At 49.9% G+C, this 27,774-nt stretch overlaps 1 protein-coding gene across 3 annotated transcripts in view; it reads left to right on the top strand.

The window, feature by feature from the left end:
* The first annotated feature begins 2,541 nt into the window (after window positions 1-2,541).
* The window catches only part of ZC3H4 (zinc finger CCCH-type containing 4), a 36,375-nt gene continuing 11,142 nt past the window's right edge, over window positions 2,542-27,774 (top strand). For 2 of the 3 annotated variants that reach the window (XM_084771026.1, XM_084771027.1), the window contains exons 1-10: window positions 2,542-2,710; window positions 18,050-18,269; window positions 18,552-18,662; window positions 21,503-21,725; window positions 22,937-23,088; window positions 23,541-23,637; window positions 23,729-23,868; window positions 25,463-25,573; window positions 26,895-27,006; window positions 27,308-27,417. In XM_084771026.1, coding sequence (XP_084627152.1) covers window positions 2,547-2,710; window positions 18,050-18,269; window positions 18,552-18,662; window positions 21,503-21,725; window positions 22,937-23,088; window positions 23,541-23,637; window positions 23,729-23,868; window positions 25,463-25,573; window positions 26,895-27,006; window positions 27,308-27,417 — 1,440 coding nt within the window. In that variant the 5' untranslated portion in view covers window positions 2,542-2,546. Of the gene's footprint in view, window positions 2,711-4,028; window positions 4,201-18,049; window positions 18,270-18,551; window positions 18,663-21,502; window positions 21,726-22,936; window positions 23,089-23,540; window positions 23,638-23,728; window positions 23,869-25,462; window positions 25,574-26,894; window positions 27,007-27,307; window positions 27,418-27,774 lie in introns of those variants that run through there. The other variant, XM_084771028.1, reaches the window with a different exon arrangement.

A 27,774-nucleotide genomic window follows, 5' to 3' on the forward strand; every position in this document is an offset into this window, starting at 1 on the left:
AAAATGTGGATTTAGGGGCTCAAAACCAGTTTGTCATGCACCTGTTTGCCCATGTATCTTGGTGTGGTAATCTCCCCTGCCCCCCCCCCATTTTTTGTTTATTATTATTTCTTAGAAAATTTCCTCATTTTCTGCACTTCTGTTTGTTTTTATATAGGGATTTTTTTTTTTTTTTTTTTTTTTGGTTTTTCAAGACATGGTTTCTCTGTGTAGCCTTGGCTGTCCTGGACCTGCTTTGTAGACCAGGCTGGCCTTGAACTTACAGCGATCCACCTGCCTCTGCCTCTCAAGTGCTGGGATTAAAGGCGTGTGCCACCACGCCCGGCTATATAGGGATTGTTTTGAGGGTGGTTGTTTTGTTTTTTGAGACAGGGTTTCTCTGTGTAACAGTTTTGGATGTCCTGGAACTCACTTTGTAGACCAGGCTGACCTCAAATTCACAGAGATCCGCCTGCCTCTGCCTCCCGAGTGCTGGGATAAAACGCTTGCGCCACCACGCCCAGCTGGTATTACACGCCTTTAATTCCAGCATTTGGGAGGTGGATCTCTGTGAGTTCCAGCCCAGCCTGGTTTACAAATAGAGATTCAGAACAGCCAGAGCTACACACGGAGAAACCTTGTCTTGGGGGAAGGGGGAAAAAGAATCAGGAGACTCTAGCAAGCAGTCTCAAATGAGGCTCCCTAGATGCTCAGAAGTTTTAAATCACAACCCTTCCCCCCACCAAGCCCCCCCCACTCGCCCCAAGCATGCATGTCAGGTGAGTTACGGCTTTTTGTTTGTTTGTTTTCGTCTCAAGGCTCCTGTCTTTGGACTTTCCAGTCAGGGTACAATTTTCTCTCTTTTGGGAACCAAAGCCATATTTGCTTCATCACTGAGTGACATGAGCTATTTCCCTCCCTTTTGGGACGCTCTTCTCTGTCCTTGTTCTTGTTTGAGCTATAATTTGCCGACTTCGCGTTTTCACCAGATCCTGGACCCAAACAAAAGACTTTAAGTCAACTGAGCCTTCAGGCTTCGGGTTCAGTCTCTATCTATGAACGAGGAACATCAACTTGGGTAGGAGCTGAGGGTCAAAAGACTTTATTAGTGGTTTAAGAACCCTGTCAAAATTTCCACTAAGCTCGCCCTGCCAGGCCCCGCCCTCCTCGCCCCCAGGAATGACGTCACCACCCGAGTTATGTAGTGACGTCATCTCCGGGCCGCCTCTGCTCCAGCCCCTCTTCGGAAACGTCCGACTCCTGGGACCGGTCTCCGACTTTCGGTTAAAATTTTTTCCCCTCCCATTCTCCCACCTAAAACTTTTGGCTCTTCCCGCCTTCCTTCAAACTAGCAAATTTCGGCTCTTCTCGCTTGCTTGGGGGCGAGTTCCTGAAAGTCATTTACTCTGGAGTTAATTAATCGCCTTTCCAGCCCCACCCGTTCAGCTCATTCGCTAATTCCTATTCGCTCGGCTCAATTTATTTCGGCTACTTCCGCCTTCTACCAGGATCCCTCCACTGGCTTCGACTCTTTCCGGATAATCTCAAATCCCCAGGTTTATTTCCAGTCCCGAAGCGCTTCGGCTATTTCCGACTCTCCGCGCCTTCTCTAGTCCCACCCCACCCCCCCACGACCACCCTTGCTTCTTTAGGTGGGTCTTTGGTCCGCTTCGATGACCTAGAATCTCTCTTCGGCTCTTTCCGGCTTCTTTCAGCCTCTCGGGTTTTTCTCAGCTGCATTCGGCTCTTTCCGTGTCTCCTTCGCCTCGCCCTTCCGCTTCGGTTCTTTCCGCCTGCCTTCGGGCGGGCTGTCTCTGCCCCCCTCCACGTGACGCCACTTCGGCCTCTCAGTTACCCCCACCCCCCGGCCTCCCTCCACGCCCTTTCCTCCAGCTTCAGCCTCTCTGCTCGTCCCGGTTCTGCCGCCATTTTGTGTGAATTCCTGACCGCGGCGGGGGCCGGGCAGCTGGGGCATCTAGGGCGGGCAAGACAAGTCGGCCCATCTCCGTAGCCCGTTTCCTCTTCTCCCTAGATTTATTATTTTTATTATTATTTTATTTTTTAACCATTCCCCCCTTGCTCGCTCTCCTCTCCCTTCCCCCTTCCCCCCTCCGCTTGCTCCGTTGCGCGCGGCCCGCGCTAATTACACCCAACCACCCACCAGTGTCCGTGTCCCCCCGGGTGTCAGGCCTTGGGGGCCCGCGTGTGCGTGCGTGCGTGTGTGTGTGTGTGTGTGTGGCGGAAGGGGACCGCTCGCCCCGATGAGGGTCCCGTGCCCGTGAGCGGGTGACCGCAGGGGCAGGCTGCGGAGAAAGCAGGCGGCGGGGCGCCCTTGCCGGGGCCTAGGCCGCGCGGCCTACGTGGAAGTCGGCTCAGAGGTGATTCCGAAACCGAAAAAAAAAAAAAAAGAAAAGAAAAAAAAACCAACCTATATATATAAATGTATATATATATATATATATGCCCAATTCCCATCAGGAGCCCCGGAGAGCTGAAGTGTGCCCCTCCCGCCACGCCCAAGCAGTCCTTTTTCGTGCATTAACATCCCCTCCCCCCTCAAAGGAACGATGGAGGCCGCGCCCGGGACCCCCCCGCCGCCGCCATCAGAGTCGCCGCTGCCGCCATCGCCGCCGCCGCCAACAACGCCTTCGCCTCCTCCGTGTTCCCCCGACCGCCGCGCGGCCACCCCGCACCTCCTCCACCACCACCGCCTCCCGCTCCCTGACGACAGGTCAGGCCCCCCGGCCTGGGCCGGGCAGCTTCCCCCCTGGGGGGGGGGGCGGGGGGAGGGGAGGAGGAGGAAGGGGAAGGCCGCCATGTTGGGCCGGGCCGCGGAGGAGGAGGAGGAGGAGGAGGAGGAGGAGGAGGAAGGGCGGGGTCGGTGGGTGTCTCTAGCTCGCTCGCTCTTTTCTCGCTTCGCTTTCTCTCCCGGCCTCATGCGTTGCCCCCCCTCGCGGCGTTCGCCCGCTCTCCCTCGCTCTCGCTCTGTCTTTTTTTGGGCGCCATGCTGAGGGGAAGGTGAGGAGGCGCCCCCCGGACTCCCCCGCGCCCGCCGGTCTGTCGGTCCGTCCGCCCGCCCGCCCGGGGCACGGGCCGCCTAGGGGGTGGGCTTGCCGAGGCCCATCAGGTTCCTCGGCCGCCCTTGCTCCCGGAGCTGGCCGTCAGCGGCCTGTCGCCTGGCTTCGGGGAAGGCTTTTGGGGGGGGAGGGGCTCCCGGATTCTCTTGTTTTAGGGGGGAATCTCCAGTTTACAGCTCCTCTCTTAAGGGGTTCGGAGTTGGGGGTCTTCCCAGTCCCCTACAGTATCCTTTCTACTGGGGGAGGTCTACCCTGCCCATTCTGGATAGGTATCCGAGTCTTAACGGAGGCAGAGAGGGGGGGCTCCTTAGGATGGGGGCTCTTGTGCACTCCTAATTTTTTTTGGCGGGAGGTATGTGTAGCTGCTCCCTAGACGGCAGGCAGGAAAGGGTTGCATCTCCAGCTTTTTTGACGAAAGCCCCTGACCTTTTTTGGAAGCCCTGTTCCCCCCCCCCCTTTAGGGTCTCCCGCTTTTTGTCGGTAGGTGACAGTGGTAGAGGGTCCTAAGTGTTTTTTTTTTTTAATTTTATTTGTGTGTGCGTGTGTGTCTATGTGTGTGGTGGGTAAAGGTTGCTTTCCCAGCCTTGCCTCGGAGAGGAAGTTGGCCACCGGTTTCTCCTGGGTGTCGCCCCTCTTTGGGAGCAAAACGGGGTACAATCGCTCCCACGAGAGCCAAGGAGGTCTCCATGTACTTTGGCAGGACGTGAGCTATGGTGCCCCTTGTCCTTTATTAAGTGCGAAGTGGGGTCCCCCCTCCCAGCCTTTCTCTGGCGGGGTGATAATGGGCCCAGCCCCGCGCGTTCTGATCATGAGGTTGGGCCCCTTTTTTCCCTGCTGCAGCTGAAGGGTTCAGGGTATAGGATCTGCTGGCTCCTGGGGTCGGAGTGCGTAGGTTTGAAAATAGGTGGTTTCAGTGGGGTAGGAAAGCGAGGCTTTCAGGAGCGGGTGGGGGGGGGGTAGGGTGGAGAACGCGCTGGACAGATGGCTCGGAGCCGCCTAGGGAACAGCAGAGGACCCTCCAGACGTGGGTCTCAGCCTTTTCTCCCTACTCCCACCTCCTGTTTCCCCTTTCTCCTTCACAGACCCTTCTTTGCCTTTTAAAAGAAATGCCACCCACATTCAAAGACACAGGTGCAGCAGTTTGGTGAGCTTTTTACAATTTTTTTTTTCCTGTTTTGTTCTAATTAAATGTATCGTCCTGGGAATCGCAGCCCTTCGCAGCCAGACTACAGTTCAAGGAAATAAACAGATTAGCGGAGGTCTGTTCGCTAAGCCCACGTTGGGCTTCCAGGCCCTCTCGGGGGCAGGTGCTTTACTCAAAGGTGCTTTATCCGACCTCTCTAAGGAGTTCTCTTATGTCAGAAGTGTATGTCTTACAATGGGTTGGGATGGTAAGTAGCCTCTTTTATTGAGTAATTCAATTATCTCCCTCTTTTAGTCCCTTTCCTGCCTGCTTCCTCCTTCCTTGCCTTTAGATCAAAATGATGCTTGAGACTGGATTTATTATGTTCAAATCAGGATTCTAATCCTACTGAGCCCTTTTAGACTTGCACATCCTTTCAGTGTTTAATTGAAAAAAATTTGATATACACAGTTTTCTTTAAAAAAAAAAGTGTTACTGTAACATGACAAAAATCCATGGAAAAGGCCTGATATGTTTTCAGACCCTTGGCATCCCTCTTTTCAGACCCATCCGTTGCTTTGTCTCCAGCCTTCAGGCAAAAGTGGCTGCTTCAAGCCCCTCGGTAGGAGACAAGCTTACTCAATTTGGTTTATACTTGAATTCAAGTTGAAGTCACACCCCCCCAAAAAAAACTGTTTCAAGCAGGTCCATTTCCAGTATTTTTTTTTTACTCAAATGTTATTTATGGTGATAGACATTTAAATTGAGCAAGTCATTTGTAAAGTACTGTCTAAGCACAAAATGTATCTGTAAACTGTGTCAAACCCTGATCTCTCCTGTCTCCACTGCTCTTTGTTCAAAAGCACATGCCTGACCGTGAAAAGTTGATGTAAAACGTGTTACACGCCCAGTCATGTTGGAGAGAACACCTCCCATCCTCAGTCTCCCTCATCCTACACATACAAGTTAAAAAGAAACAACAACAAAAACAGCAGCAATGACTTGCAGGACCTAACACTGTCCTTCTGATGTGTTTTACAAGCATAAGTTCTTCTGTTAAAAGACAAAAACACGTTGAAGTTCAATTGTCCCAGTGGCCCACTTTTGGTCCCTGAAGTACTTTGTTAGGGAAGTCTTTCTCACACATGAGCCTCGCCCCTTTCAAAGCCAGTTCCCCTCCTTGTGTTCTCTGGAGAATTGATGGCCACCCGCACTTGAGGACCATGTAAGCTGCAGTTTGTCAGGCCACTTGTTTCCTTTTAATATAGTCACAATTTTAACTGCCATGCAATGGTGGTCTGATGTAAAATCAGTTATTCAAGGAAGAAGTTTCCAGAACATACTGTATTCCTGCACAAAAACGTCTAAAGCACGAACTCACCACACTAGCCAGCGCGCTGGGTCAGCTGGAAAAAGCATTTCAAGGTTTCCCATCTTGTGTAAAATTCCTCCTCCCTCTGGGAGCTCAAAGCAAAAGCCATGTCAAGTAAGAACCCTTCAATTCCACGCTTTCAGGGTTGTTAAGTTGTAAAAGAACACTTAAAACTTTAAAAATAAAATGTTAGGGAATGGGATTTCTTTTGGAAATGAAAATTTATCAGTCATTTTGCTGAACTTGAAAATATTTCCTCCAAACATTAAAAAAAAAAACAAAAAACAAAACTCTCAGACATATCCACACAAGGGTTTGTTTATTTTTTGTTTTGTTGGCAAAGGAATCCCAATATTAAGTCAACTGTGTTTATGTACTCCTTATTTTTGAAATGTCACAGTAGTACCTTTTTCCCCCCCCCTCCGCAAGCTGATGTATCAGTGTTAATGAAATTAATGGATGTTGCAAAAGAAAAGGGTGTCTCTTGGAATCCCTGATTTTAACAGCACAGCTTATATACTTTGTAACCTTGGCAGTCTCTGTTTCCTCTGGATGCAAGATCTAATTTGAAAGCAAGTCAAAGTCAGGAGAAGCAGACCGGCTCTGGCATGACAGCATAGATGCTCCAAGGCACAACCTCCCCTTCCCAGTTCTCCAGTTTACTCCTCCAAAGAGATAGCCCCGCACAGGGCCTTTCTAATGCCTGGTCTGCCTTCTAGGGCTTGCCTTTGTTTACTCTAAGCGTTAGGGTTTTGATTCTTGACAATCTTCTGGAAGTGAAGGTAGCTGTTGTAGAAGTATCTGTGTGGTTTTGCCTTACATAGGAAGGCTGTCCTGGCTGCTCAGCCTGGAAAGTTAGAGGTGAATGTGTTTGCTTCCGTGTAGCTGCACCCTAGGACAGGTTCCTAGGCCCTGGTACTGCCTGCAGCCCTGCGGTTCAGTCTTTTACCTTCCCCGTATGCCATCTCAGAGCTACCTCAGGCTCTTCACTTTGGCTGTGTGGCGTGCGGTGTTGAGTCCCTAGGAACCTTTTTCATGGAGGTGAGGTAGGGATCCATTTCCAGTGAATACCTCTATGACTGGTTCTGCCCTGCGGAGGGATCTTAAGTGATATGGTTTGAGTTGAGCCAGGCCCTTGGCTGGGGTGCACAACCAGGATGAGTGGGAGCCAAGGACGCTGCAGTTGTGCTGAGTGCTTTGAGGACCCAGAGGAGCTCATTGGCAGAGGTAGTGGAGGAAATACGTGGTCTGGAGTCAGTTACATAATTAAGGCCTTGAAGACTATGGCAGACTGCCTGTTTGGATAAGTTAAGGCAAAAAAAAATGAACTTGCCCAAAGGGAGCCAAACTTCCCAAGTTTCAAGGCCTGGTCTGCTACACAGCTCTGTTGGTCTGTGAATGCTGTGGACACACTGTTTAGACACAATGCAGCAGTTCGTATTGTGGAATTGCTATGCGGTGAGGTGGAGTGGTTTCAAAGTCAATTTCAGGCACATTGACCATTGAGGTAATTGTTGAGCTGATGTGACAGAAATGAAGACATGGCCTCTTGGTTCGTGCTAGTTACAGCTGTGTCATCGTAGAGAATTTTTCATTAGTGGGATGGAAGCTGTCACTGGGGGTGGCTTGTTTCTCCTGGCCAGATTGCTCCTTCCAGTAGAGAATCTTACTCTGTTCTCCCTGCTTTGGCTGTGTTGACTGGTGACTCAGCTCGGTGTTTGTCAGGCAGTGGTGACATCTCTGAACACTGGAGGCAGCAACAGGATGTGAAGGAGGAGTGTGGGTATTTGGAAGCAGCTATTGCTATTCAGGGCTGGTGCCCTCCAGCACCAGTGCCCACTTCTTAGTGCCACCACAGTCCCGTGGGCACTACACAGCACCCACACAGTGGCTGCAGCTCAGCGCCTCTGCCCTTACTACAGAGGAAATTCTAAATGGAACCCTGGCAGGCTGTGTGTGACTAAGGGAGTTCACTAAGCTTGCACCTCTCAGGTTCTGGGCAGCTTTCTTAACTGAAAGGAGCCTGGTGGGAACTAAAGTCAATGGAAGCCATCTTGTGGCACTTCGTGTTTCACAGTGCTTGTTATGGATGCTAAAATGGTCGTGTTGTCTTGAGCCAGTGCCCGCTGTACCAGCATGCATTTGCTTTTGCAATTACAATGGAGTGAGTCAGCCTTCCGGCTGAGGTTGGCCCCCTGAGAACCAGGAAGCTGGGGATCCAAATCCAACCTCCACTGTTTCCCCCACCCCTTTGCTCTGCTTCAGCCAACCCTTCCTGGCCTGACTCTGAGGGCCCAGGCCTGCTGGACTCTAGGCTCTGTCACACCCTTGTAATTTGGCTGAGACCCTGAGAGATTGGGGAACACAGTGTTTCATTGTTCTGTATCCGTGTTGGTAGTAGGGGAGGAACTCAAGACCCGACACCTGCTAGATGGCTACTCTACTATGGAGCTGCACCCCTAGCCCTTGGTTGTCTTTGTGTTTTGTTTGTGAAACAAGGTCTCACAGTTTAATGCATTCCCGCCTCCAAGTCTTAAGTGATACTCTTCCTTAGGAGTGCTAGGATCACCGATGCAGCCACCATGCCTGGGTAGCCCCTAGTATTTGTTGGTTTGGCTGGTTTTACAAGAAAAGGGTCTCACACAGTAGTCTTGGCTGGCATAGAACACTGGGTAGCTCACCAGGCTGAGCCCAGTGTAAGACAATCCTCCTGCCTCTGCCTTTTAAGTCCTGGGATTACAGGTATGTGCCATTGTGCCCTTTGGCTTTATGAGGCTGGAGCTCAGTTTGTAGCACAGCTGTACCCTATAAGTGGAAAGGTCAAAGGTAACCACCAAAGCCAGGCCTCAGGTTTGAGGCCAGCCTGGTCTACAGAGTGAGTACAGGACAGCCGTAGCTGCACAGAGAAACTCTGTCTTTAAAAAAGGGGTGTGGGGGCTGGAGAGATGGCTCAGAGGTTAAGAGCACTGACTACTCTTCTAGAGGTCCTGAGTTCAATTCCCAGCAACCACATAGTGGCTCACAGCCATCTATAATGTGATCTGATGCCTTCTTCTGGCCTGCAGGTGTACATGCATGCAGAGCACTATATACATAATAAAAAATAAATCTTAAAAAAAAAAAGCTGGGCGTGGTGGTACATGCCCTTAATCCCAGCACTAGGGAGGCAGAGGCGGGTGGATCAGAGTTTAGGCCAGCCTGGTCTGCAAAGCGAGTCTAGTACAGCCAGGGAGGGTCATTACACAGAGAAACCCTGTCTCAAAAAAACCTAAAAACAAAAACCATTAAGCCTTGCTGCAGGATTTTTACACTAGCTCCTTAACCTGACCCTTTGCTGGGAGCTCAACAAAAAATCGCCACAAAAAGCGCTGGGGGTTTTATGTGACATATGCTGTCATCCTGGTCCCCTCCTCCCCCATGCTGTCCTGAGTCTGCTACAGTACTCTCTGCCCTTCTCTCTTTTTTAGATTATTTTTGTCTTAAAGTGTGTGTGTGTGTGTGTGTGTGTGTGTGTGTGTGTGTGTTGGCATGTACATTAGTGCAGGTGTCCCCAGAGGCAGTAAGGCTGCTGGAACTGAAGTTACACCCGGGGGCTAGAAAGTGCTCTGGTCTTCTAAAAGAGCATTTAGTACTTGAAACCACTTGTAAAGCCATCTCTTCAGTCTCTTTTCTTTGAGAGGGGTCTCATTTTCTAGTCCAGGTGACCTTCAACTTGAAGCAGCCCTTCTGCCTTAGCCTCCCAAGCACAGTGTAGTATAGTACTTTTTTGTTGTTTCAACCAAGCTATAGATAGGCTGGCCTCAAACTTAGAGATCTGCCTGCCTCTGCCTCTGGAGGTTGAGATTAAAGGCAGGAATCACCATGCCCACCCCAAACAGTACTTTTCACACTGTACGGTATGCTCATTAGTGGGGTATGAAGTCCATTTATTGCTATGTCTCCATATTAGACAAACATCAGAAGAGGGTAGCAAATACAGCTAAATGAAACTTCCTTTATATTTTACACAAAATATAAGGAGATCTAGGCCAAAGACAGAAAGTGTGAGCCTGACGTGATGATTAGACCTACAGCCTAGCTTCCCAGGAGGCGTAGGCAGGCTCAGGGGCAGCTTGAGTAACTTTAGCAAGACCGTTGAGATAGAAATAGAAAAGTGGTGTTTTGCTTGCTTGGTGTGTAGGATACCCTGGGGTCCACTCCCAGCCCCGGTACTGCAAAAAAGAAGAAAAAATGAAAGCTGCTTATTTCTTAGAGGACTCTGCAGACCACTGTCTTTGTCCCAAGTTAGTTTTTGTAGGCCAAATTTATTGGCATAGCCATGCCCATCTGTTTTATCCTTAGTAGCAAATGACAACCGAGAAATTGAGACAGGGATCACAGGGCCTGCAAAAAACTGACAGCGTCTACTCTGGGCCCTTGACCAAGTTTGCTGGCCTTTGCACACAGCTGCTGTAGTCAGTGTGCTTATGTCAGAGCAGGTAGGGAGTGGAGGCATCCTGTGTAAAGCTGGTCGCGCAGAGGTGGGCAACACTGCCAGCCCCAGTCTTCAGAGGTTCCATCACCTTTTTGTTCTGCTCTTGAGCATGTAGAGGCCCAGGCCCAAGGTTTTCAGCTGCAAAGTAGATGAGTGGATTCTTCCTTTTTGAGCCACTGGGGACTGAATCAAAGAGTGGAATGTTCTAGACTGTGCTTTACCACTGAGCTGCATCCTTAGTCACTCATGGATGGGATTTTCATTTATGAGAAATAACCAAAGTCGCAGGGCAATGGCAGCACACGCTTTTAGTCCCAGCACTGGGGAGGCAGAGGCAAGTGGATCTTGTGAGTTTGGGGCCAGCCTGGTCTACAAAGTGAGTTCTAGGGCAGCTGGGGATACACAGAAACCCTATCTGATCACCCCTGCCTCCCCCCCCCCCAAAAAAAACAAAACAGAAACCAGGTGACAACAACAACAACAACAAGCCCTAATTCAGTGGTTAAGGGTGCTTGCTGCTTTTCTAGAGGAACTGGGCTCTGATCCCAACACCCACATGTGGTAGCTTATAACCACCTGTGACTGGGGAATCTGCCTCCAGTGGTACCCCACACAGACATGCACAGATGTACACAGGCACATACACATATACATAAATAAAAATCTTTTTACAAATAGGTTAAACAAAGGCAGGGAATATAGCTCAGAGAAAGTGCTTGTCCAGCAAGTTACAAGGTTCAGTCTATTATGTGGCAATATCAGTTCCCCTAAAAAAAACTATAAGGCAGGGTCTTTGTTCAAATTAATTAGGCATTTCTCTTCTGAGTAATAGAAATGAGGTGGTGGTGTAGGAAACGCCTCGTGGATCCTCATGGTACCGTATGGCTTAGCAAGGGGTATGAGAGTTGCTGGGGGTTATCTTCTGGGAGAATGGGCTTCTGAGGGACTCCTGCTGTGCGTTATTTGCCGACTAGTGGGAGTCAGACAATAGCTACTCCCACAAGGGAAATGGCAACTTTGTGTCTGGGAAGTTCCTCTGGGCTGTCTGGCTTTCTTTGGGGGGGGGGGTGTGCCTGCATAAGTGATGTGTGCTTGATTAACTGCAGCTTGTGAGTACTGGTGTCCTCACCTTCGGGAACTCTGGACTTTTCTTTATTTGAGGGGTTTGCATTGCTTGTTTACTCCCTTCCGTACTCCAAGGCAATATCTTACTCTAGTCAAACTGCTATGGTAGAGGGCTCCCCTTCCATCGGTGCCTGGCTTGTGACATTGACGTCATGGGAGCATGAGCTTTTACCCACTAAACCGTCTCACTGACCCTCCTGTCTTGTTTGGACATTTCTTGAAATACTGTCATTCATCCATTTCATATACATGTTGCTTATTTTGCCTGTTTAATAAATTATTCCTATACAGATGATTTCTAGTTATGTTAAGGCTAGAGATTAAGAGCTGGGCTTTGGAACCAAATGATTTTCATTTCTGTTCTGCTTCTTGCTTTGACCCTATAGGTAGATCTCTTCACATTTCTTAGCCTCAGTTTTCTTTTCTGTAAAATGGGGGTGGTGATGAAACTCATGGTAATGTGAGGAGACAAGGATGAGTTCAGCGTGGAGCTGGAGATGTTAGCAGTGAGCAATGCAGACTGCCTTCTGCCTTCACGGGACCCTGCGGTACAGGAAGCAGGACAGAGGTGTCTTTCAACCTTAGCCTGCCATCTTTTCTTCCTGTTTTTTCAGTTTGTGCGCACACATCCTTTTTTTACAATTTGATTTTAAAGTCAGTCTCAATATGTATAGTGCAAGCTGGTCTTCAAATTGTAGTTCTCCTGCCTCTCAAGTACTGAGATGGTAGGCATGAGTTCTTACACTTGGCTTGAATCTCTTAATTAAATATTGCAGGGTGGTGGTCGCGCACTCCTTTAATCTCAGCACTTGGAGGCAGAGGCAGTCAGATCTCTGTGAGTCCGAGGCCAGCCTTGTCTACAGAGTGAATTCCAGAACAGCCAGGGCTGCACAGGGAAACTCTTGTCTTGAAAAGCAAACAAAATAAATATTTAACTTTTTTTGTATATTTAAGTTTTGCCCGAATGTGTGTGTGTACACCACTCGAGTGGCTGGTGCTCAAAGAGCACGGTGGAACCTGTGGAGATGCTTATACCCCACCATGTGGGAGCGGGGATCCCGAGGCTGCAGGAAGAGCACGGTGGATCCTGTGGAGATGGTTATACCCCACCATGTGGGAGCAGGGATCCCGAGGCTGCAGGAAGAGTAGTGGCTCCTGATGGCCTGTATCTCCAGCCCAGTTGGAGTTGACGGAGACATTTTTAATACAGATTTTACACATGAGGAATAAGAGAAAGAGGACACTTGAGGGAAGATTGACCTGAGAACGTAGCTGTGAGCCTTATTAAAGATTTTATTTATTTGGGTTTTGAGACAGGGTTTATTTATGTAGTCCTGGCTGACCTGGAACCTCACAGAGATTTGCCTGCATCTGTGTCCTGAGTGCTGGGATTAAAAGTGTGGGCTCCCACTGCCTAGGTGGGTTTTATCTTTTTAATATAAACTGGAAACCTCCATTATTCTTAGCAAACCTAGCAATTAGCCATTAAGTGCCTGGTATAGCCAGTCCTGGTTCACACTGCTTGGACATCCCTTGTGTGGTATGCTGTAGGTGGTTCAGATCCATGCACTGGTGTCAAGGGGTCTCTTTCTTCCTGTGATTGATTGGTTTGTGCCAGTAGCTCAGCTGGTTGTCACAAGGCAGGCATGTTACTATGGAGATGGCATGACATCACAGAGCAGGTTATGACTGTGCCTGCAAATGCTAAGGGGAAGGCACCAGAGCTCACTTGCTCTTGATTTCTGGTTGATGAACTGGGTAGTAAGGACACTGAAAAACATGTGTGAGATTCAGAGGCAAAGCCTTCAGTGCTATCCCCCTTGGCTGCTGTACCACTTCCTAGATCAAGGGAAGGTCGTGGGTTGGGGAGGGAGGCTTCCTTAGGTGTGAGCACAGGCCAACCTTCTAAAGTAGAGGTTCTGTGCTTAGGTTTCTGTGACTGTCCTGTCCTATGGGGCCGGGCCAGGATCCTTGATGCCTGCACTTACGCCGGTTGTTACGCATTGGAAGAGGTGGCGCAACTGAATTTTTGTGATTTTTTTTTTTTTTAAATCCCCAGTGAATGGGTCATTCAGAGCCTACCCAGGCAATTTATTGAGAGTCTGGACAGTAAATGATCATAACCCTGGCCTTCACATTAACCTAGCAGCCTCATGAGCTTCAGGTAATAGCCACTGGTCCACGAGTCTCCACCAGAGCCCTAAGCTCATGCCTTCTTCCAACTTGGCCCCATACTCTATAGAGTTGCTGAGAGCTATAAGCGTTCTTTCTCCTGTGGGGTCTTTGTCTTTTCTTCTGATCTTGATTGGTTCCACTGTCCTCTTTGTCAGCTCTGCATGTCTTTTTTCTTGGTCAGGCTGTATGGTGCCAGGTAGATTAGTTGAGGAAGTGGAGATAGTTTTGTCAGCAGATTGCTTGACTGAGGATGACAACAATGAAATAGGCATTCGTTGGCGGGTATCAGCAGTGTCTCCCAAGAACTGTAGCTAAGGATGACTGAGCTCCTGAGCCTCCTGCCTCCACCCCCCCACCCCCCCACCCCCACTGCTGGGATCATAGGAATGCGATGCTGATCTGTATGGCTGCTGCTTGTGCAGGGCTTTGTCTGTTGGATATCATTTAACCTTCCCAACCTGGAAATCCGCATAAGGCTCTCCCATTGTTCAGCTGAGAGGCCAGGGCTGCTTTGTGTGTCACTTAGTCTGGAGGAAGAAGTATATTGTCCCATCACTGAGCCTGCTTGGGAACATCAGATCTCCTCACTGAGTAGTTTGGCCCTGTAAGTTAAAGGCCCTGGGGGGTTTGGCCCAGGACCTGTTACTTAGATTGGGCATCCACATGTACTCTTTGACCAAAGGGGAACTGCAGTCAGCCCCCAAAATGGACATTTGAACACTTTGGATGCTTTGTTCAGGCGGTTGGGAGTCTTGCAGGAGGCAGGGTGCTGCCCTGTTCCCATTTCTATCTGCTGGCCAGTCTCCCAGCATGGCTGGTTCTTGTCTTTAGGGGTTCTGGTAGTGGCTCTGGCTGCCAGCAGGCCGGTGAGGTCCTTGCAGCCTACATGTAGCATTTTCCCCCAGAGCACCTGCCTCAAGAGGGTTTGGCAGATCTAGATTGAAACGATTAGTGCAGTGGGGCTTCCCCCACTTTTCTTGGGGGATTATGTCACAGTCTATTAAGCGTGCTCCCTTGGTGTTTAATCCCACTCTGACAAGGGTTTTTCTGGCAGCCTGTTAAAGTGACATTTCGTAAACCACCCAGCTGTTTTCTGTCCATGGCCCTTGGGATATCCGCCCTTTCCCAGTGGGCTTCCTTTCTTCTTTCTAGTGAATAGTATGAAGGTAGTAGTCAGACCTCATACTCACACAGGCCTCTTAGCTGGGAAGGTATCCGCAGCATGACCATGGCAGAGATCATACAGGGCTCTTGGGGGCTAAGGGAAGGCACAGCTGGGTGTGTCTGTAGATGCAGTGACCAATCTAGAGTTACCTTCCCAGTACAACTTCTAAGTCACAAGCAGTTTTTTTAGTTTATTTTTTATTACTTTGGCACTTTGAGACAGGGTCTTGTTCTGTAGCCCAGCCTGGCCCTGAACTAGAGATCCTTCTGTCTTAGTAGCCTCCCTAGTTGGGTTACAGGCATGGATGGTCATGCCTGGCTAGGTTTCCAAAACAATTTATTTTTCTTTTTTTTTTCTGGGTTTCCCCCCCATCTCTATTCCAGGGAAACAAAGTTCTAAGCATGTCTCAGCCCATTTTATAGAAATTTGTGCGTGTAGTTCTTGCAGAGCCCAGGTGTATGCCTGGGCCTGTTAGCAACACTGGTGGGGAGAATCGCTGTTGGGCTGAAGTCTTTGGAGGGTAGGGACACCTCTAGAAGAGCTCTGTGATTCTGGATGGTAGTTAAGGTTCATGAGTTTCTTGGATAATGTTGTCACATGTTGCCAAGAGTATTAGAAATGGGGCGCTTTTTTAAAATAAGATTTATTTATTATGTATACAGCATGCATCAGATCACATTATAGATGGTTGTGAGCCACCATGTGGTTGCTGGGAATTGAACTCAGGATCTCTGGAAGAGCAGGCAGTGCTCTTAACCGCTGAGCCATCTCTCCAGCCCCCAAGTGGGGCACTTTTATCATGGCCAGCTGTAGCACAGGGACCTGTGGAGGCCTCAGCTGACCCCGGGCTAGACCTGTGCCTGTATAGCCATGTGCCTAGGTGACGGCTATCTAAGACTGCCACGTGGACTGAATTTCATGTGCTTTTTGCCATTTTCTTACAAGGAAACTGCAGGAAAGGAGGTAGTTGGGTACCCCATGCCAAGCATCAATTTGGCCTCTGTCCTTAGCTTTTCTCCACCTGGAATTCCAGTCTGCCTGGCTCCAGTTCACTCCTAGGCCTTGTCTGGTCCTCCCTGTCTCTGAAGCGTGGCCTTGCCCTACTTCGGCATTCCCATCAGAGAACCCTGGTGGGTTTGCTCCATCACTGCAGGCAGGTGCCATGTCCCTGAGTAAATCAGCTTTGCTTGAGACAAAACCAGTTCTCCTAGTCAGGTGTTCTCATTGCTCCTGGTTCTGAGCTGCACCTGCAGGGTGCCTCACTTGACAGGAATGCTGCTTTGTGCCCTGCCCCCTCCAGAGTTGTCTGTCTTCTGGTGAAGGTGGGGTCCCATAGGTTAGCTGCTTAGGTGGAAAGACTGAGGTACACAGACCTCCCTTCCCCACTGTGGTTGCCCTGCTGTGTGAGTGCTGTCCTTGACCTCCACTTTGTCTGTCTTTGGGGGCCAAGACTCTTGGCTGTTGAGCCAGGCCTGGAGCCTTTGAATTGGGCTCAAGATTAATTAGAGAAGCACCTCTTGAGGCTGAGAAAGGGCTGTGGAGGGCTGGGGAATTAGGGGCTGTTGTTTCCCCTGGAGCCCCTAGGACCCTCAGGGCTTCTAAGTGGTTGTTTCCTCCTTCCACAACGCCTCTTTAGAGGGCAGGTCCTTTTTTTTTTTTTTTTTTTTTTTTTTTTTTTTTAGTCTTGGGCCTACTGCATTTAAAAAAAAAAAAAGAGAGAGCATTCCTTTGGTGTGGGCTGGACTGTAGAGCCTGCCTGTGCACGCTGACCTTCAAGCTGCAGCCCTCCAGGTTCATCTTCAGTTCCCTTCCCCTCGCCACATAATCTTTTTGTCCCTTATTAGTTGAGCTGTAAGATATTTTTATTCCCATTCACAGACCTTTCTGCTGTCGTCATTAGGAACATAGGGAGCTGTAAAATAATTATTGTGTGTGTGCTTTGTGTTTGCCTTTGAGACAAGGTTTCTATAGCTCTGGCTGTCTTAGAACTCAGTATGCAGTCCAGGCTAGCCTGCTCCATACAGCGACCCTCCTGTCCCTGCCTCCTGGTTGCTGGGATTAAAAGCATGCACCACCAGGCAGAACTGGGAGCTTTTAAAAAACAGTTCTCCCCGACCCCCAAGGCAGAGTCTCACTGTGTACCATTGCTGGCCTGCTACCAGGCCCTCTGGCTTCAGACTCAGAGACCAGCCAGCCACTGTTTGGAAGTTCTTTTCACTCCACCAACTTCTGTACTTGGCAACATCTGTGTCTGTGGGTTTGGCTTACACTGAACTCCTTCCTGTGCGCTGCTTTCTTGACCTTCCCCTGACTCTACCTGTCCCCTACCCCCGGCCTATCCATAGCTGTTGAGACCTGTTGGGTGACCCATAGCTCATTGGGTTAGGAGAATGCGCTTGCTTTTCAAAATGCTGAGCATTGAGTGACGCGGGGGAGTTGAAAGAGTCAGGAAAACTGCATGAGCGGGGTGGGAAGGGTACCTAGAGGCGAGGTGCGGGGAGTCAGCCGGGAGAAGGAACTAACAGGGCCAGCTAAGGGAGGACTCCGCAGGGATGGGGAATGGCTCTGTAACTTGCTTCCTAGTGGAACACAAGTTCAGTTCGCTGTTTATGTCTACAAATCAGAGTGTGTCTGTTGGGTTTCCCTGCAGATGAACTTCTGTGGTCCAGTAGGTCTTAATAATGTTGTGAAGAAGAGCTTTACGGGAGCTGCGCTGCTCAGAGCCTGTGACAGCACCAGGAGTACACTCCTCAGCTCTGTGGCCGCAGGACGTGCTGCTTTTCTACTGAGAGCACTTAGGCTATGCAGTGGTGGGGAAACTTGAAGTAGGTTTGTCCGTGTGAGCGCAGCACCTTTCTTTTGTCTTTTTCTTTCTTTCTTTCTTTCTTTCTTTCTTTCTTTCTTTCTTTTTTTTTTTGGTTTTGTTTTGTTTTGTTTTCGAGACAGGGTTTCTCTGTGTAGCCCTGGCTGCCTTGGACTCACTTTGTAGACCAGGCTGGCCTCGAACTCACAGAGACCTGAGTGCTGGAATTAAAGGCGTGTGCCACCACACCCAGCCGCACCTTTCTTTTTATTACTTACTTATTGTTATTTTTTGATTCTCTGTTTTGTTTTTTGAGGCAGGGTCTTACCATGTAGCCCTGGCTGGCCTGGAACTCCTATGTAGACCAGGCTGGCCTTAAACTCACAGATCCTCCTGCCTCTGCCTCCCCAGTGCTTGGATTAAAGGCATGTAGTACCATGCCTGGCTTAGCCTGGCTTTTTATTTAGTTTTTCAGTGCTAGGACTGGGACCAAGGACCTCTTGTGTGCCAAGCAAGCACCCTACCACTGAGCTGTACCCTTGCCTACTGGTGATAACCTCTCCACCCCTTGTGACCCAGTTAAGCTCACAGGCACAGTCCCGTTTGGAGAAGGATCCTCCTGGGCCTGTCCCAGCCTCTAGAGCTGTTACCCACCTCATTTGGGCTCTCTGCTGCTATTTGCCTCATCAGTCCAGAGCCTGCAGAAGGCTCCACTGCAGTCCCCGAGTTCACAGTGGTTTGGGGCTTGGTTTGCAGGGAAGATGGTGAGTTGGAAGAAGGTGAACTGGAAGACGATGGGGCCGAGGAGACCCAGGATGCCCCTGGAGGACAAGAGAGGAGTCGGAAAGAAAAGGGGGAGAAGCACCACAGTGACTCAGACGAGGAAAAGTCCCACAGGAGACTGAAGCGGAAGCGGAAGAAGGAACGGGAGAAGGAGAAGAGGAGGTCGAAGAAAAGGCGGAAATCCAAGCACAAAGTAAGCCCCAGAGGGTTCCCCACACCTCCACTGCTGGCTCAGGGCCTGACTGCAGGCCCAGCGGGCACTCTTTGTCACAGCCTTTTCTAGCATCCAGGGCCTGAGGACAGTTTATAAAGATCTGGAGCTTATGCTCTGTTACCATTGAGTGCCCCTAGGGGAGGAGTTTTCAGGCTGAGCACAGTCCTTCCAGGCACGTTCCAGCATTGTTTGTCCCGGGGCTGCCTGTACCACGGTGGCCCTCCAGCAGCAGAGTCACTCACAGTGTGACCTCTATTGTAGCGCCATGCTTCCTCCAGTGATGACTTCTCGGACTTCTCAGATGACTCAGATTTCAGCCCCAGTGAGAAGAGTCACCGCAAGTACCGGGACTATAGTCCCCCATATGCACCGGTGAGTGATGCTGTGTCTCGTGTATTCTGGTATGGGACAGGTGGATGGGACCTAGAGGCAGTGGGTATTGTTTTCATCCCTGTTTTATGGATGAGGAAATAGAGTTGGAATGTATGGGTTTGAGGCAGGGCAGTGGTGTTCTCCACAAGGCCTGCTTCTGAGCCGGCCCAGTGTCAAGTCTCCCCATGGCTTGGCAGGACTCAGTATGTTTAACTCGTCCAGGTCACAGCTGAATGCTTTCGACTGTTCATAAGTGATCTTTTGTGGGAAATTGGCAAGAGGATGAAGTGGCCAGTAGAGTAAATTATCTTCAGGGCTGCACAGTTAGAAGTTAAATACCCCATTACAACTATAAACTTAACCATAAATTTATAGTGTGTGTATATTTTCTCTCTCAGAAAAACCTGTAAGAAAAAAACAAACATGGGCTGGGGATGTAACTCAGTGGTATAGTGCTCACAGCCATGGGCTTCATCCCAGCAATACTAATAATAAATAGAAAATAAAAAACAGTCAGGAAGCAGTGGCACAAACTGGTAATGCCCAGTACTAGGAAAGCTGAGGCAGAAAGATCAAGAATTGGAGCCAGGGGCTGGAGCTCAGCTTAAAGCTCAGCTCAGGTTAAGATCACAGGCTGCTCCTCCAGAGGTCCTGAGTTCAATTCCCAGCAAACGCATGCTGGCTCATGACCATCTATTATAGAATCTGATTCCCTCTTCTGGTGTGCATGAAAACAGAATGCTTATGTACATAAAATAAATAATTCTTTTAAAAAAACAAGAGAGTTGGAGACAGAAGCTGGAAAAATGGTTCAGTGGTCAGAGGACCTGGGAACTACATGGTGGTTACAACTGGGTGCACCTCTCGTTCTGGGAGCTCTGGCCTCTGAGCACTGTGTGCATGTGGTACAGAGATAAAGAGGCATCAAAACATTCATACATATAAAAATAAATAGCCAGTGTGGTGGTGCACATCTTTAATCCTAGCACTTGGGAGACAGAGGCAGATGGATTTTCGTGAGTTCAAGGACAGCCTGGTCTACAAAGTACATCTAGGACAGCCAAAGCTACACAGAGAAACACTGTCAAGAAAAACTAATGAAACAGCAACCACCACCAAAAAAAGTGTCTTTTTTTCTGTCTATGTATCATTAACATCTCGGTGCCTATAGAGGCTGGAAGAGGGTGTCCAGAGCCTCTGGAGCTAGAATTATAGATAATAACTCTCCAGCCCTGTGATGGCACCTTTTTAAAGCCTTTTCCTGTGACATCGTGTTCCACAGCAGATGGTGGATGTTCTAGTGCAGTAATCCAGACTGATTACTTGAGAAGGGTGTCTTCTCCGTCCTAAGGGAGGGAGGGTCTTGATTAGGAGCTGGAGCTTGAGGCCTGGGTCTAGGTATCTGTGCCTTGCATTTTCTTGTAGTTGAATATGGCTTTCCTTTTTAAGTTGAGCCCTGCCCATCACTGAAATGTCCCTCAAGTATGCTACTGTGGTAGCTCATGAGTGGATGTGGACACATTAGTATCCATTTGTATTCTTGGATTAATTTTTCTTTCTTTCTTTTCATTTTTTGTTATTGTTTGTTTGTTTTTCGAGACATGGTTTCTCTGTGTAGCCTTGGCTATTCTGGACTCCCTTTGTAGACCAGGCTGGCCTCAAACTCACAGCGATCCGCGATCCGCCTGCCTCTGCCTCCGGAGTGCTGGGATTAAAGGCGTGCGCCACCACCGCCCAGCTGGACTAGTTTTCTGTAGCTTCTTGAGCTTTGTGACTGTAGTTTTACTGCCATAAAATCCCACGCCCCTTAGCCCTGTCACCAAGGGAACTGGTTAGCGTTTTCTTTCTTTCTTTCTCTTTAATTTTTTTCTTTCTTTTTGTTTTGTTTTTGTTTTGTTCTGTTTTTTTAACAGGGTTTCTGCCTGGTTGCTTTTGTTTTTATTAATATGCTGATTTTTTTTTGTTTTGTTGTTATTGTTGTTTTCTGTTTTGAGACCAAACCCTTATTTTAACCCAGGGCAATCTTAAACTGTTGCCTGGGCTCAAGCAGGTTTTCTGCCTCAGTCTCCCATGTGGATGGGACTTTAGACATCACAGAGTCATCACACCTTGCCCTCCCAATACGTATTTAAAGCCATTAATCTCAACGCCAGTGATATGGAGACAGATCAAGAGTTCCAGGCCAGGATGACACTCTCAGCACTGTGGGGAGACAGAGGCAGGTGCATTTCTGGGTGCTAGGCCGACACAGAGAAACCCTATCTTGCCCCACACCCAGGAAGAAAAAAAAGACTTCTAGGCTGGACTACATAAGACCTTGTCTCAAAACCACAATACAGTGAGGTATTTTCTTTGCCTACAGCTTCCATTGCTAAAGCGGTCCTCATTGTCTGATTGTGCCACACAATCTGTTCACCTGTTAAAAGGCGTTTTAGCAGGTGTCTTTGCAAATAGCAGTCTGCTGTGGCCACCAAGCAGGCTCTTCGTTGAAATGCAAGGCCCTAGGGAAAGCTTGGACAAGGAAGCCGCTCCCCGGCCTCCAGGCTCCTCCCCAGTGTGCTCACTCTGCATTCTTGTCCTTAGTTCTCCAGGCACTGTGTGCTCCTGTTCCCCCTTTCCTTCCATCCCTTGGCCCGTTTCTTACAGCCAGCCATGTGGACTCACTGCTGTTCCGAGCCTGTCAGGGTAAACATGTCTGCAGAGAGGCCAAGAACATGGTAAACCAGAGAGAGCAGAGACACCCAGACAAAGCACAAGTTGTGAGAACTGAGGTGACCTTAGTAGTCGTGACGCAGGCCCTGGGCTCTGGCTCACCCTCTCTCCTCCTCTCTGCTGCGCAGTCCCACCAGCAGTACTCCTCGTCGCACAGCACGCCCCTGCCCAAGAAGTCCTACTGCAAGGTGGACAGCAAGGGCTACGGCATGTATGAGGACTACGAGAATGAGCAGTACGGAGAGTACGAGGGCGACGAAGAGGAGGACATGGGCAAGGAAGACTATGACGACTTCACCAAAGAGCTCAACCAGTACCGGCGAGCCAAGGAGGGCAGCAGCCGGGGCCGAGGTGAGCCCGCCCCTCCCCTCCCTTCCCAGCTCTTCTCCAGGGCCAGTGTGGATACTGAGGATGGAGATTCACAGACTCAAGGAAGACTGCAGCAGCCAGCCTGTACTGTGCCTCCTTTCCCAGGGAGCTGGGCAGTCCCTCAGACATGGGTGGAGTGCACAGAAGTTGTGCGCGCAGGGTGTGAAGGGAAGGGGCAGCCTTGGAATACCAGGCACAGTGCAGGGACAAGCAGGTTTCCCTCATCTAGGGCAGAGTAAGGACACCTGGAGGCCCCAGCTCTGCTTAAGTCCAATCCTGGGCTTTCTATCACCTGACGGGGCATTTACCTCTGAACTTTGGACCTTGGGAAGCTGGTGAATTTATGGCCAGAGGCCTAAGGGAAGATGGGGGAGGAGATAACAATCTCCTTGAGGCAGTTCCTCCCAAAAGGACAGCTAGCTAGACGAGGCTTCTAAAACCTTTCAGCTCAGGTTCTTAGATTTAGGATCCAGGTTATTGTTAAGAGTGACTAGTCAGCCAGGCGGTGGTGGCGCACACGTTTAATCCCAGCACTCGGGAGGCAGAGGCAGGCAGATTGCTGTAAATTAGAGGCCAGCCTGGTCTACAACGTGAGTCCAGGACAGCCAAGGCTGCACAGAGAACCCCTGCCTCCAAAAACAAAAACAAATGAATAAACAAACAAAAAAAAAGAGAGTGGCTGTTAACGCTTTTGCTCTTGGACACCTTAGGAGCAGACTCTGCTTTGTGGAGACCCTAGTGTGGTGCTGCCCAGGGAACGCAGCTCTTGTTCAGGCACAGTTTTTTAGTACTCTGTCTTATCAGCCCATTCCAGAATCTATGATAGACACCAAGACTTTGGTGTTCTCTACCTCTGCTCTCCCTAGGTCTTTAAGATCTGGTATGGATCTTCCACTTGGTACTAGATGCATGTCCTGGGCTTTGTAGCCACATGGGGCTGGTGGCTGCTGTCCTGTACACTGTAGCCATGAGGGGACAGGTAGCAGGAGGCCAGCTAGAGAGGACAGGAATAGCTGTGTGTCCAGAGTGCAACTGAACCCCTTTAAGGGGACCAGAGGCACTGTAGTCTGTGTGGGCCAGCTTGGATGGCTTCCTAAAGGAGGCCTCAAGTAACACATAGAAAATGGGTTCCCCTGCTCCTTGCTGTTGTAGTCTGTAACCATGTGAGGCTCATTATCCCAATCACCCCACAGGTAGCCGAGGACGAGGCAGGGGCTACAGGGGCCGTGGAAGCCGAGGAGGATCTCGAGGCCGAGGCATGGGCAGGGGCAGCAGAGGCCGAGGCCGAGGCTCCATGGGAGAGCACCCGGAGGATGAAGAGGACTTATACGAGGAGGAGATGGACGTAAGGTCTTCTGTAGCTCTTTGGGACAGTAATGTGACTTGTCAAGCTCCCGGGGTTACAAGTACAAGGGTGGGCACTGTGAGGCTAAGGTAGGAGGGCTTGTGGTGCCCTGAAAGAAAGGTGTTGGGTGTCAGGCACGTACATGTTTAAAATAAGAAAACTTGGTGCCTGAAGCAGGAAAGGCACCAGATGGTAGACTGCAAAACCCTGTCCTGAGGAGTATGCAGAGCACACACCATTCTGCCCCTGCCATCTAAGTCCTTTGTGTGGCCCCTTTCTTGAAGGCCTACAGTTGTTCCTTGTGCACAGAGGCCCTGTGATTGGCTCTGCCAATGGGGTGAGAGTCTGAAGTGGTAGGGCTCGGGGCCCCCCACCACCCATGCAGCCTCTCAGCGTTAGGGTCAGCGCTGTCTCTCGCATGACGCTTCTGCCCTGCTCTCTCTTGTGTCCAGTATGGAGAAGGCGAGGAGCCCATGGGAGATGACGACTACGACGAGTACTCCAAGGAGCTGAACCAGTACCGCAGGTCCAAGGACAGCCGAGGTCGAGGTGGGCAGGGGCTCCCTCACAGGGGCAGCTTGGCTGGTCTGCAGCACGGGTCTGGCTTAGCGTGTTAAATCGCTTTTCTCCTTCTCCACAGGGTTAAGCCGAGGCCGAGGCCGGGGTTCCCGAGGAGGCCGAGGGAAGGGGCTGGGCCGGGGCCGAGGCCGAGGCGGCCGGGGAGGAATGAGCAAGGGAGGCATGAATGATGACGAAGACTTCTATGATGACGACATGGGCGTGAGTACACCCGTGAGGTCTGACGTGGATCTTGTTTGCTCCTTTTTTAAAAAAGATTATTTATTATGATGTATACAGTGCTCTGTCTGCATGTACACCTGCAGGCCAGAAGAGGGCACCAGATCACATTATAGATGGTTGTGAGCCACCATGTGGTTGCTGGGAATTGAACTCAGGACCTCTGGAAGAGCAGCCAGTGCTCTTAACCTCTGAGCCATCTCTCCAGCCCCTTGTTTACTCTTTTTTAAAATATATTTTTATTGTATGTACATTGGTGTTTAGCCTCCATGTGGGAGAGTGTTGGATCCCTTGGAACAGGAATTACAGTTATGAGCCACCATGTGGATGCTGGGAATTGAACCCAGGTCCTCTGGAAGGAGCAGCCAGTGCTCTTAACCACTGAGCCATCTCTCCAGGCCCTGTTTTGTTTTTAAATTTTATTTATTTCTCTGTATGAGTGTTTTTCCTGGATGCCTGTGTCTGCACCACATGTGCATTTGGTACCCACAGAGGCCAGACAAGAGCATTCGATCCTCTAGGATTGCAGTTAAAAACAGTTGTGAGTGGCCATGTCATGGTTGGAATTGAACCCTGGTCTTCTAGAAGAGCAGCTTTTGTCTTTTTTGAGACATGGTTTCTCTGTGTTGCCATGGCTGTCCTGGAACTCGTTTTGTAGACCAGGCTGGCCCTGAACTCAGAGATCCACTGAGCAGCTAGTTCTTTCCTTTTATTATTTCTTTCTTCTTCCTTTCTTTCTTTTTGTTTTTTGTTTACAGTGTTTCTCTGTGTAGCTTGGTTGGCCTGTTCTCACTTTGTAGACCAGGCTGGCCTTGAACTCACAGGGATCCCCCTGCCTCTGTCTCCCTGAGTGCTGGGATTAAAGGTGTGCGCCACCACGCCCGGCTCAAGCAGCCTGTTCTTAATCGCGATTAACCAGTGAGCAGTCACTTCAAACCCTGTGATCTGATGTTTTGATCAAGGCAACTTTGGAGATTTTTGTTGTTGTTGCTTATTTTATTTTATTATTACCATTCATTTATTCATTTGGTTTCTTGAGGCAGAGTTTCTCTATGTAGCCCTGGCTGTCCTGTAACTTGCTCTGTAGATCAGGCTAGCCTCAAACTCATAGACATCAGAGTGCTGGAATTAAAGGCATGCTCCACCACTGCCCTGGCTTGTTTTCTAATGAGTTGTTCTGTGAGGACTGAGCCTGTCCCCTCTTCCCATCAGTCTCTTACCTATGGGCTGATCAGGGTTTCCCAGTTTCCCAGGGGGATGCCCCCTGTAAGCACAACCCTCTGTTTAAAGCAGCACTTTTGCATATCTGCAGCCATCTTGTTGAGTTTCTAAGATGAGAAGGTTCTATATGATGCACTGGCCCTGTTCAGGAGCATTTCTAAAAAGGACTTGGCTGCCCCCTCTAGAAGGGGTGCCCCACTGCACAGCTCAGGTGCCAGCCTGTTTCCCATCTGAGTTCTGCACTGTATGTGGTAAGAAAGGATCTGCCTACACCTGTCCTGTTCTTTCTATGATTAATGTACTCCCTTCTGCATACAGTACATAACGCACTCTCCTCCTTCTACATTCCTCCCAGGACGGTGGTGGCGGAAGCTACCGGCGAAGTGATCATGACAAGCCCCACCAGCAATCTGACAAGAAAGGCAAAGTCATCTGCAAGTACTTCGTGGAGGGGCGGTGCACTTGGGTAAGAGCAGCACCCGAGGCTATGGGCCCACGTGGGCAGGCTGCCGCAGTGCACACTGCTGGGGAGGGGTAGGATTGTGTGGTGGCCTTCCCTTCTGGCGACCACTTGGAGCCAGGAGACATCTAGGCAGTTTAGAAGACTCACAGCTTAGATGACGTGTGGAGAATTTGAGGCTTAGGGGTACTTTCTGGTAGAAATTTTCATCTAGTCTCTTGAGTCTGAAGTGAATCTACATGGCTTACTCTAGTTATGCTGGCGAACGTCAGGGTTGCAGTGGAGTTATTAAAAACTGCACACACAGACTCAGTGTTGGACTTCAGAGTTGTGCCAGAGACAAGTGTGGCCACTTGGGACAACTGGCTTGTGACTGACACAAGTGTAGCAGGCAGGTGGCACACATGCCTGAGGGAGTTGCTTCCTTTTATTTTTTAATTAATTTGTTATTTGAGACAGGGTTTCTCTGTGTAGTTTCTGAACTCAGAGGTCCACCTGCCTCTGCCTCCTGAGTGTTAGGTTAAAGATGTATACCACCACCGCCCGGCCTGTGTCAGTCTTCACTCTGCTTGTTTCTACACATGCATGTTTGTCATTTGGAGCAAGGAGGCTTGAGTTGGGCCTGTGAGTTAAAGGCCACTGCAGCAGTCAGTGTCCACTGGGGCCCTAGACTCCTTCTTCCTGCTACCTCAGACGTGTCACTTGTTGTTGTGGGTTGTACTTGGGTAAATGAGAGCTGTGCTTTTGAACCTTTGCCCATGGGCTAGGGGCAGGTTCCAGGTGGCGGTGCACTCCATTAGTCCCAGCTCTTGGGATTCAGAGACAGCAGGCTCACTGAGTTTGAGGCCAGCTTGGTGAGCATATCAAATTCCAGACAGAGTGAGATCTTGTCTAAAAAAAAAAAAAGTTTTAATTCAGAAAGCATCCTGCCTAGAAGCTTTTACCTGTATTTCATGGGCTAGATAAACAAAGGAAGCTGGGAAACGGGTTATTTGTAGCCAGTCAGTCTTCCTCCAGCAAAACCAGGCTTCAGTTAGGAAGGACAGAAGGTGGAACTGGCTTATGGGATGAGGTTTTGTTGCCAGATAGTAAACAGTATGGAACGAAGTAGATAGAAGAGAAAAGACAGATGGATTAGGAAGAAACAGCAGTGGCCAGTGTAAATATTTGGGCCTGAGCTGAAGGGCCCAGGGCAGGCTGGGGAGCAGGCCCTGGGTTGGGAAGCATCATTTGGGAAGCGGCCTTTTCCTGAGGGGATGCGCTCTCGTCCATCCACGCTCCCTCTTCACCCACTCCCCACCCTCTCACTTGTCCTCTCCTCTTCCAGGGAGACCACTGCAACTTCAGCCACGACATCGAGCTGCCGAAGAAGCGAGAGCTGTGCAAGTTTTACATTACGGGGTTCTGTGCTCGAGCTGAGAACTGCCCCTACATGCATGATATCCTTTGCCATCCGCTGCCCTGTCTGCCCTGTGCTGCTCCCCCTGGGGCCCTCAGCAGGCAGCCTGCCCCCTGCCCCTTTGTTTACTCTCCGCCTGAGCTGGCCACATCTTCACCTGAGGAAGGCCACATCTTTTCTCTTTCCCTCCTCAGTAAGTCTGAGAGCTCTTTCCATGACCAGCTCTGTGGGCCAGAGCCTGCTCTGGAGTTGAAGCAGTGTGGAGAACGGCTGCTGCCAGCCACTCCTGCTGAGCTGGGGTGGGTCCTGAGAGGACGCATTGGCCTTAATTCGTCATGTACGTGACTTCCCCTGTAAGCTATACCACACCACTGGCAACTGCATCAATGGTGACGACTGCATGTTCTCCCATGACCCGCTGACGGAAGAGACCCGAGAGCTCTTAGATAAGGTAATGTCTGGGTGGCCCAGGGGGCAGGGCTGAGGCGGGCCCGGCTACTCTCCATTGTTACAGCCTTCTGGACTGAGCCATTGTCAGGGGGAAACCACTGGATCCTTCCTATAGGAGAGAGATGGAGGCCATACTGTGTATCCTGCTGCAGACCTGAGCCAGCCGCAGTCTTCCCTAGGGGACAGGTGAACAAAAGACTGGTCACCTTCTGGTGTTGTGTATGCCCAGAGACTGGAAATGCCAGTGTCTCTCTGTAGTCACAGGGATTCGTGCAGAGAAGGGAAGGGTACCAGGACCTCACAAAACAGGTGCCATTGACATTCATCCTGGTGCCTGTTTCCTTTTGCCATTCCCTTG

Source organism: Acomys minous, assembly GCF_964271855.1.
Source record: "Acomys minous genome assembly, chromosome: 20".
In the NCBI taxonomy this organism is placed as follows: domain Eukaryota; kingdom Metazoa; phylum Chordata; class Mammalia; order Rodentia; family Muridae; genus Acomys; species Acomys minous.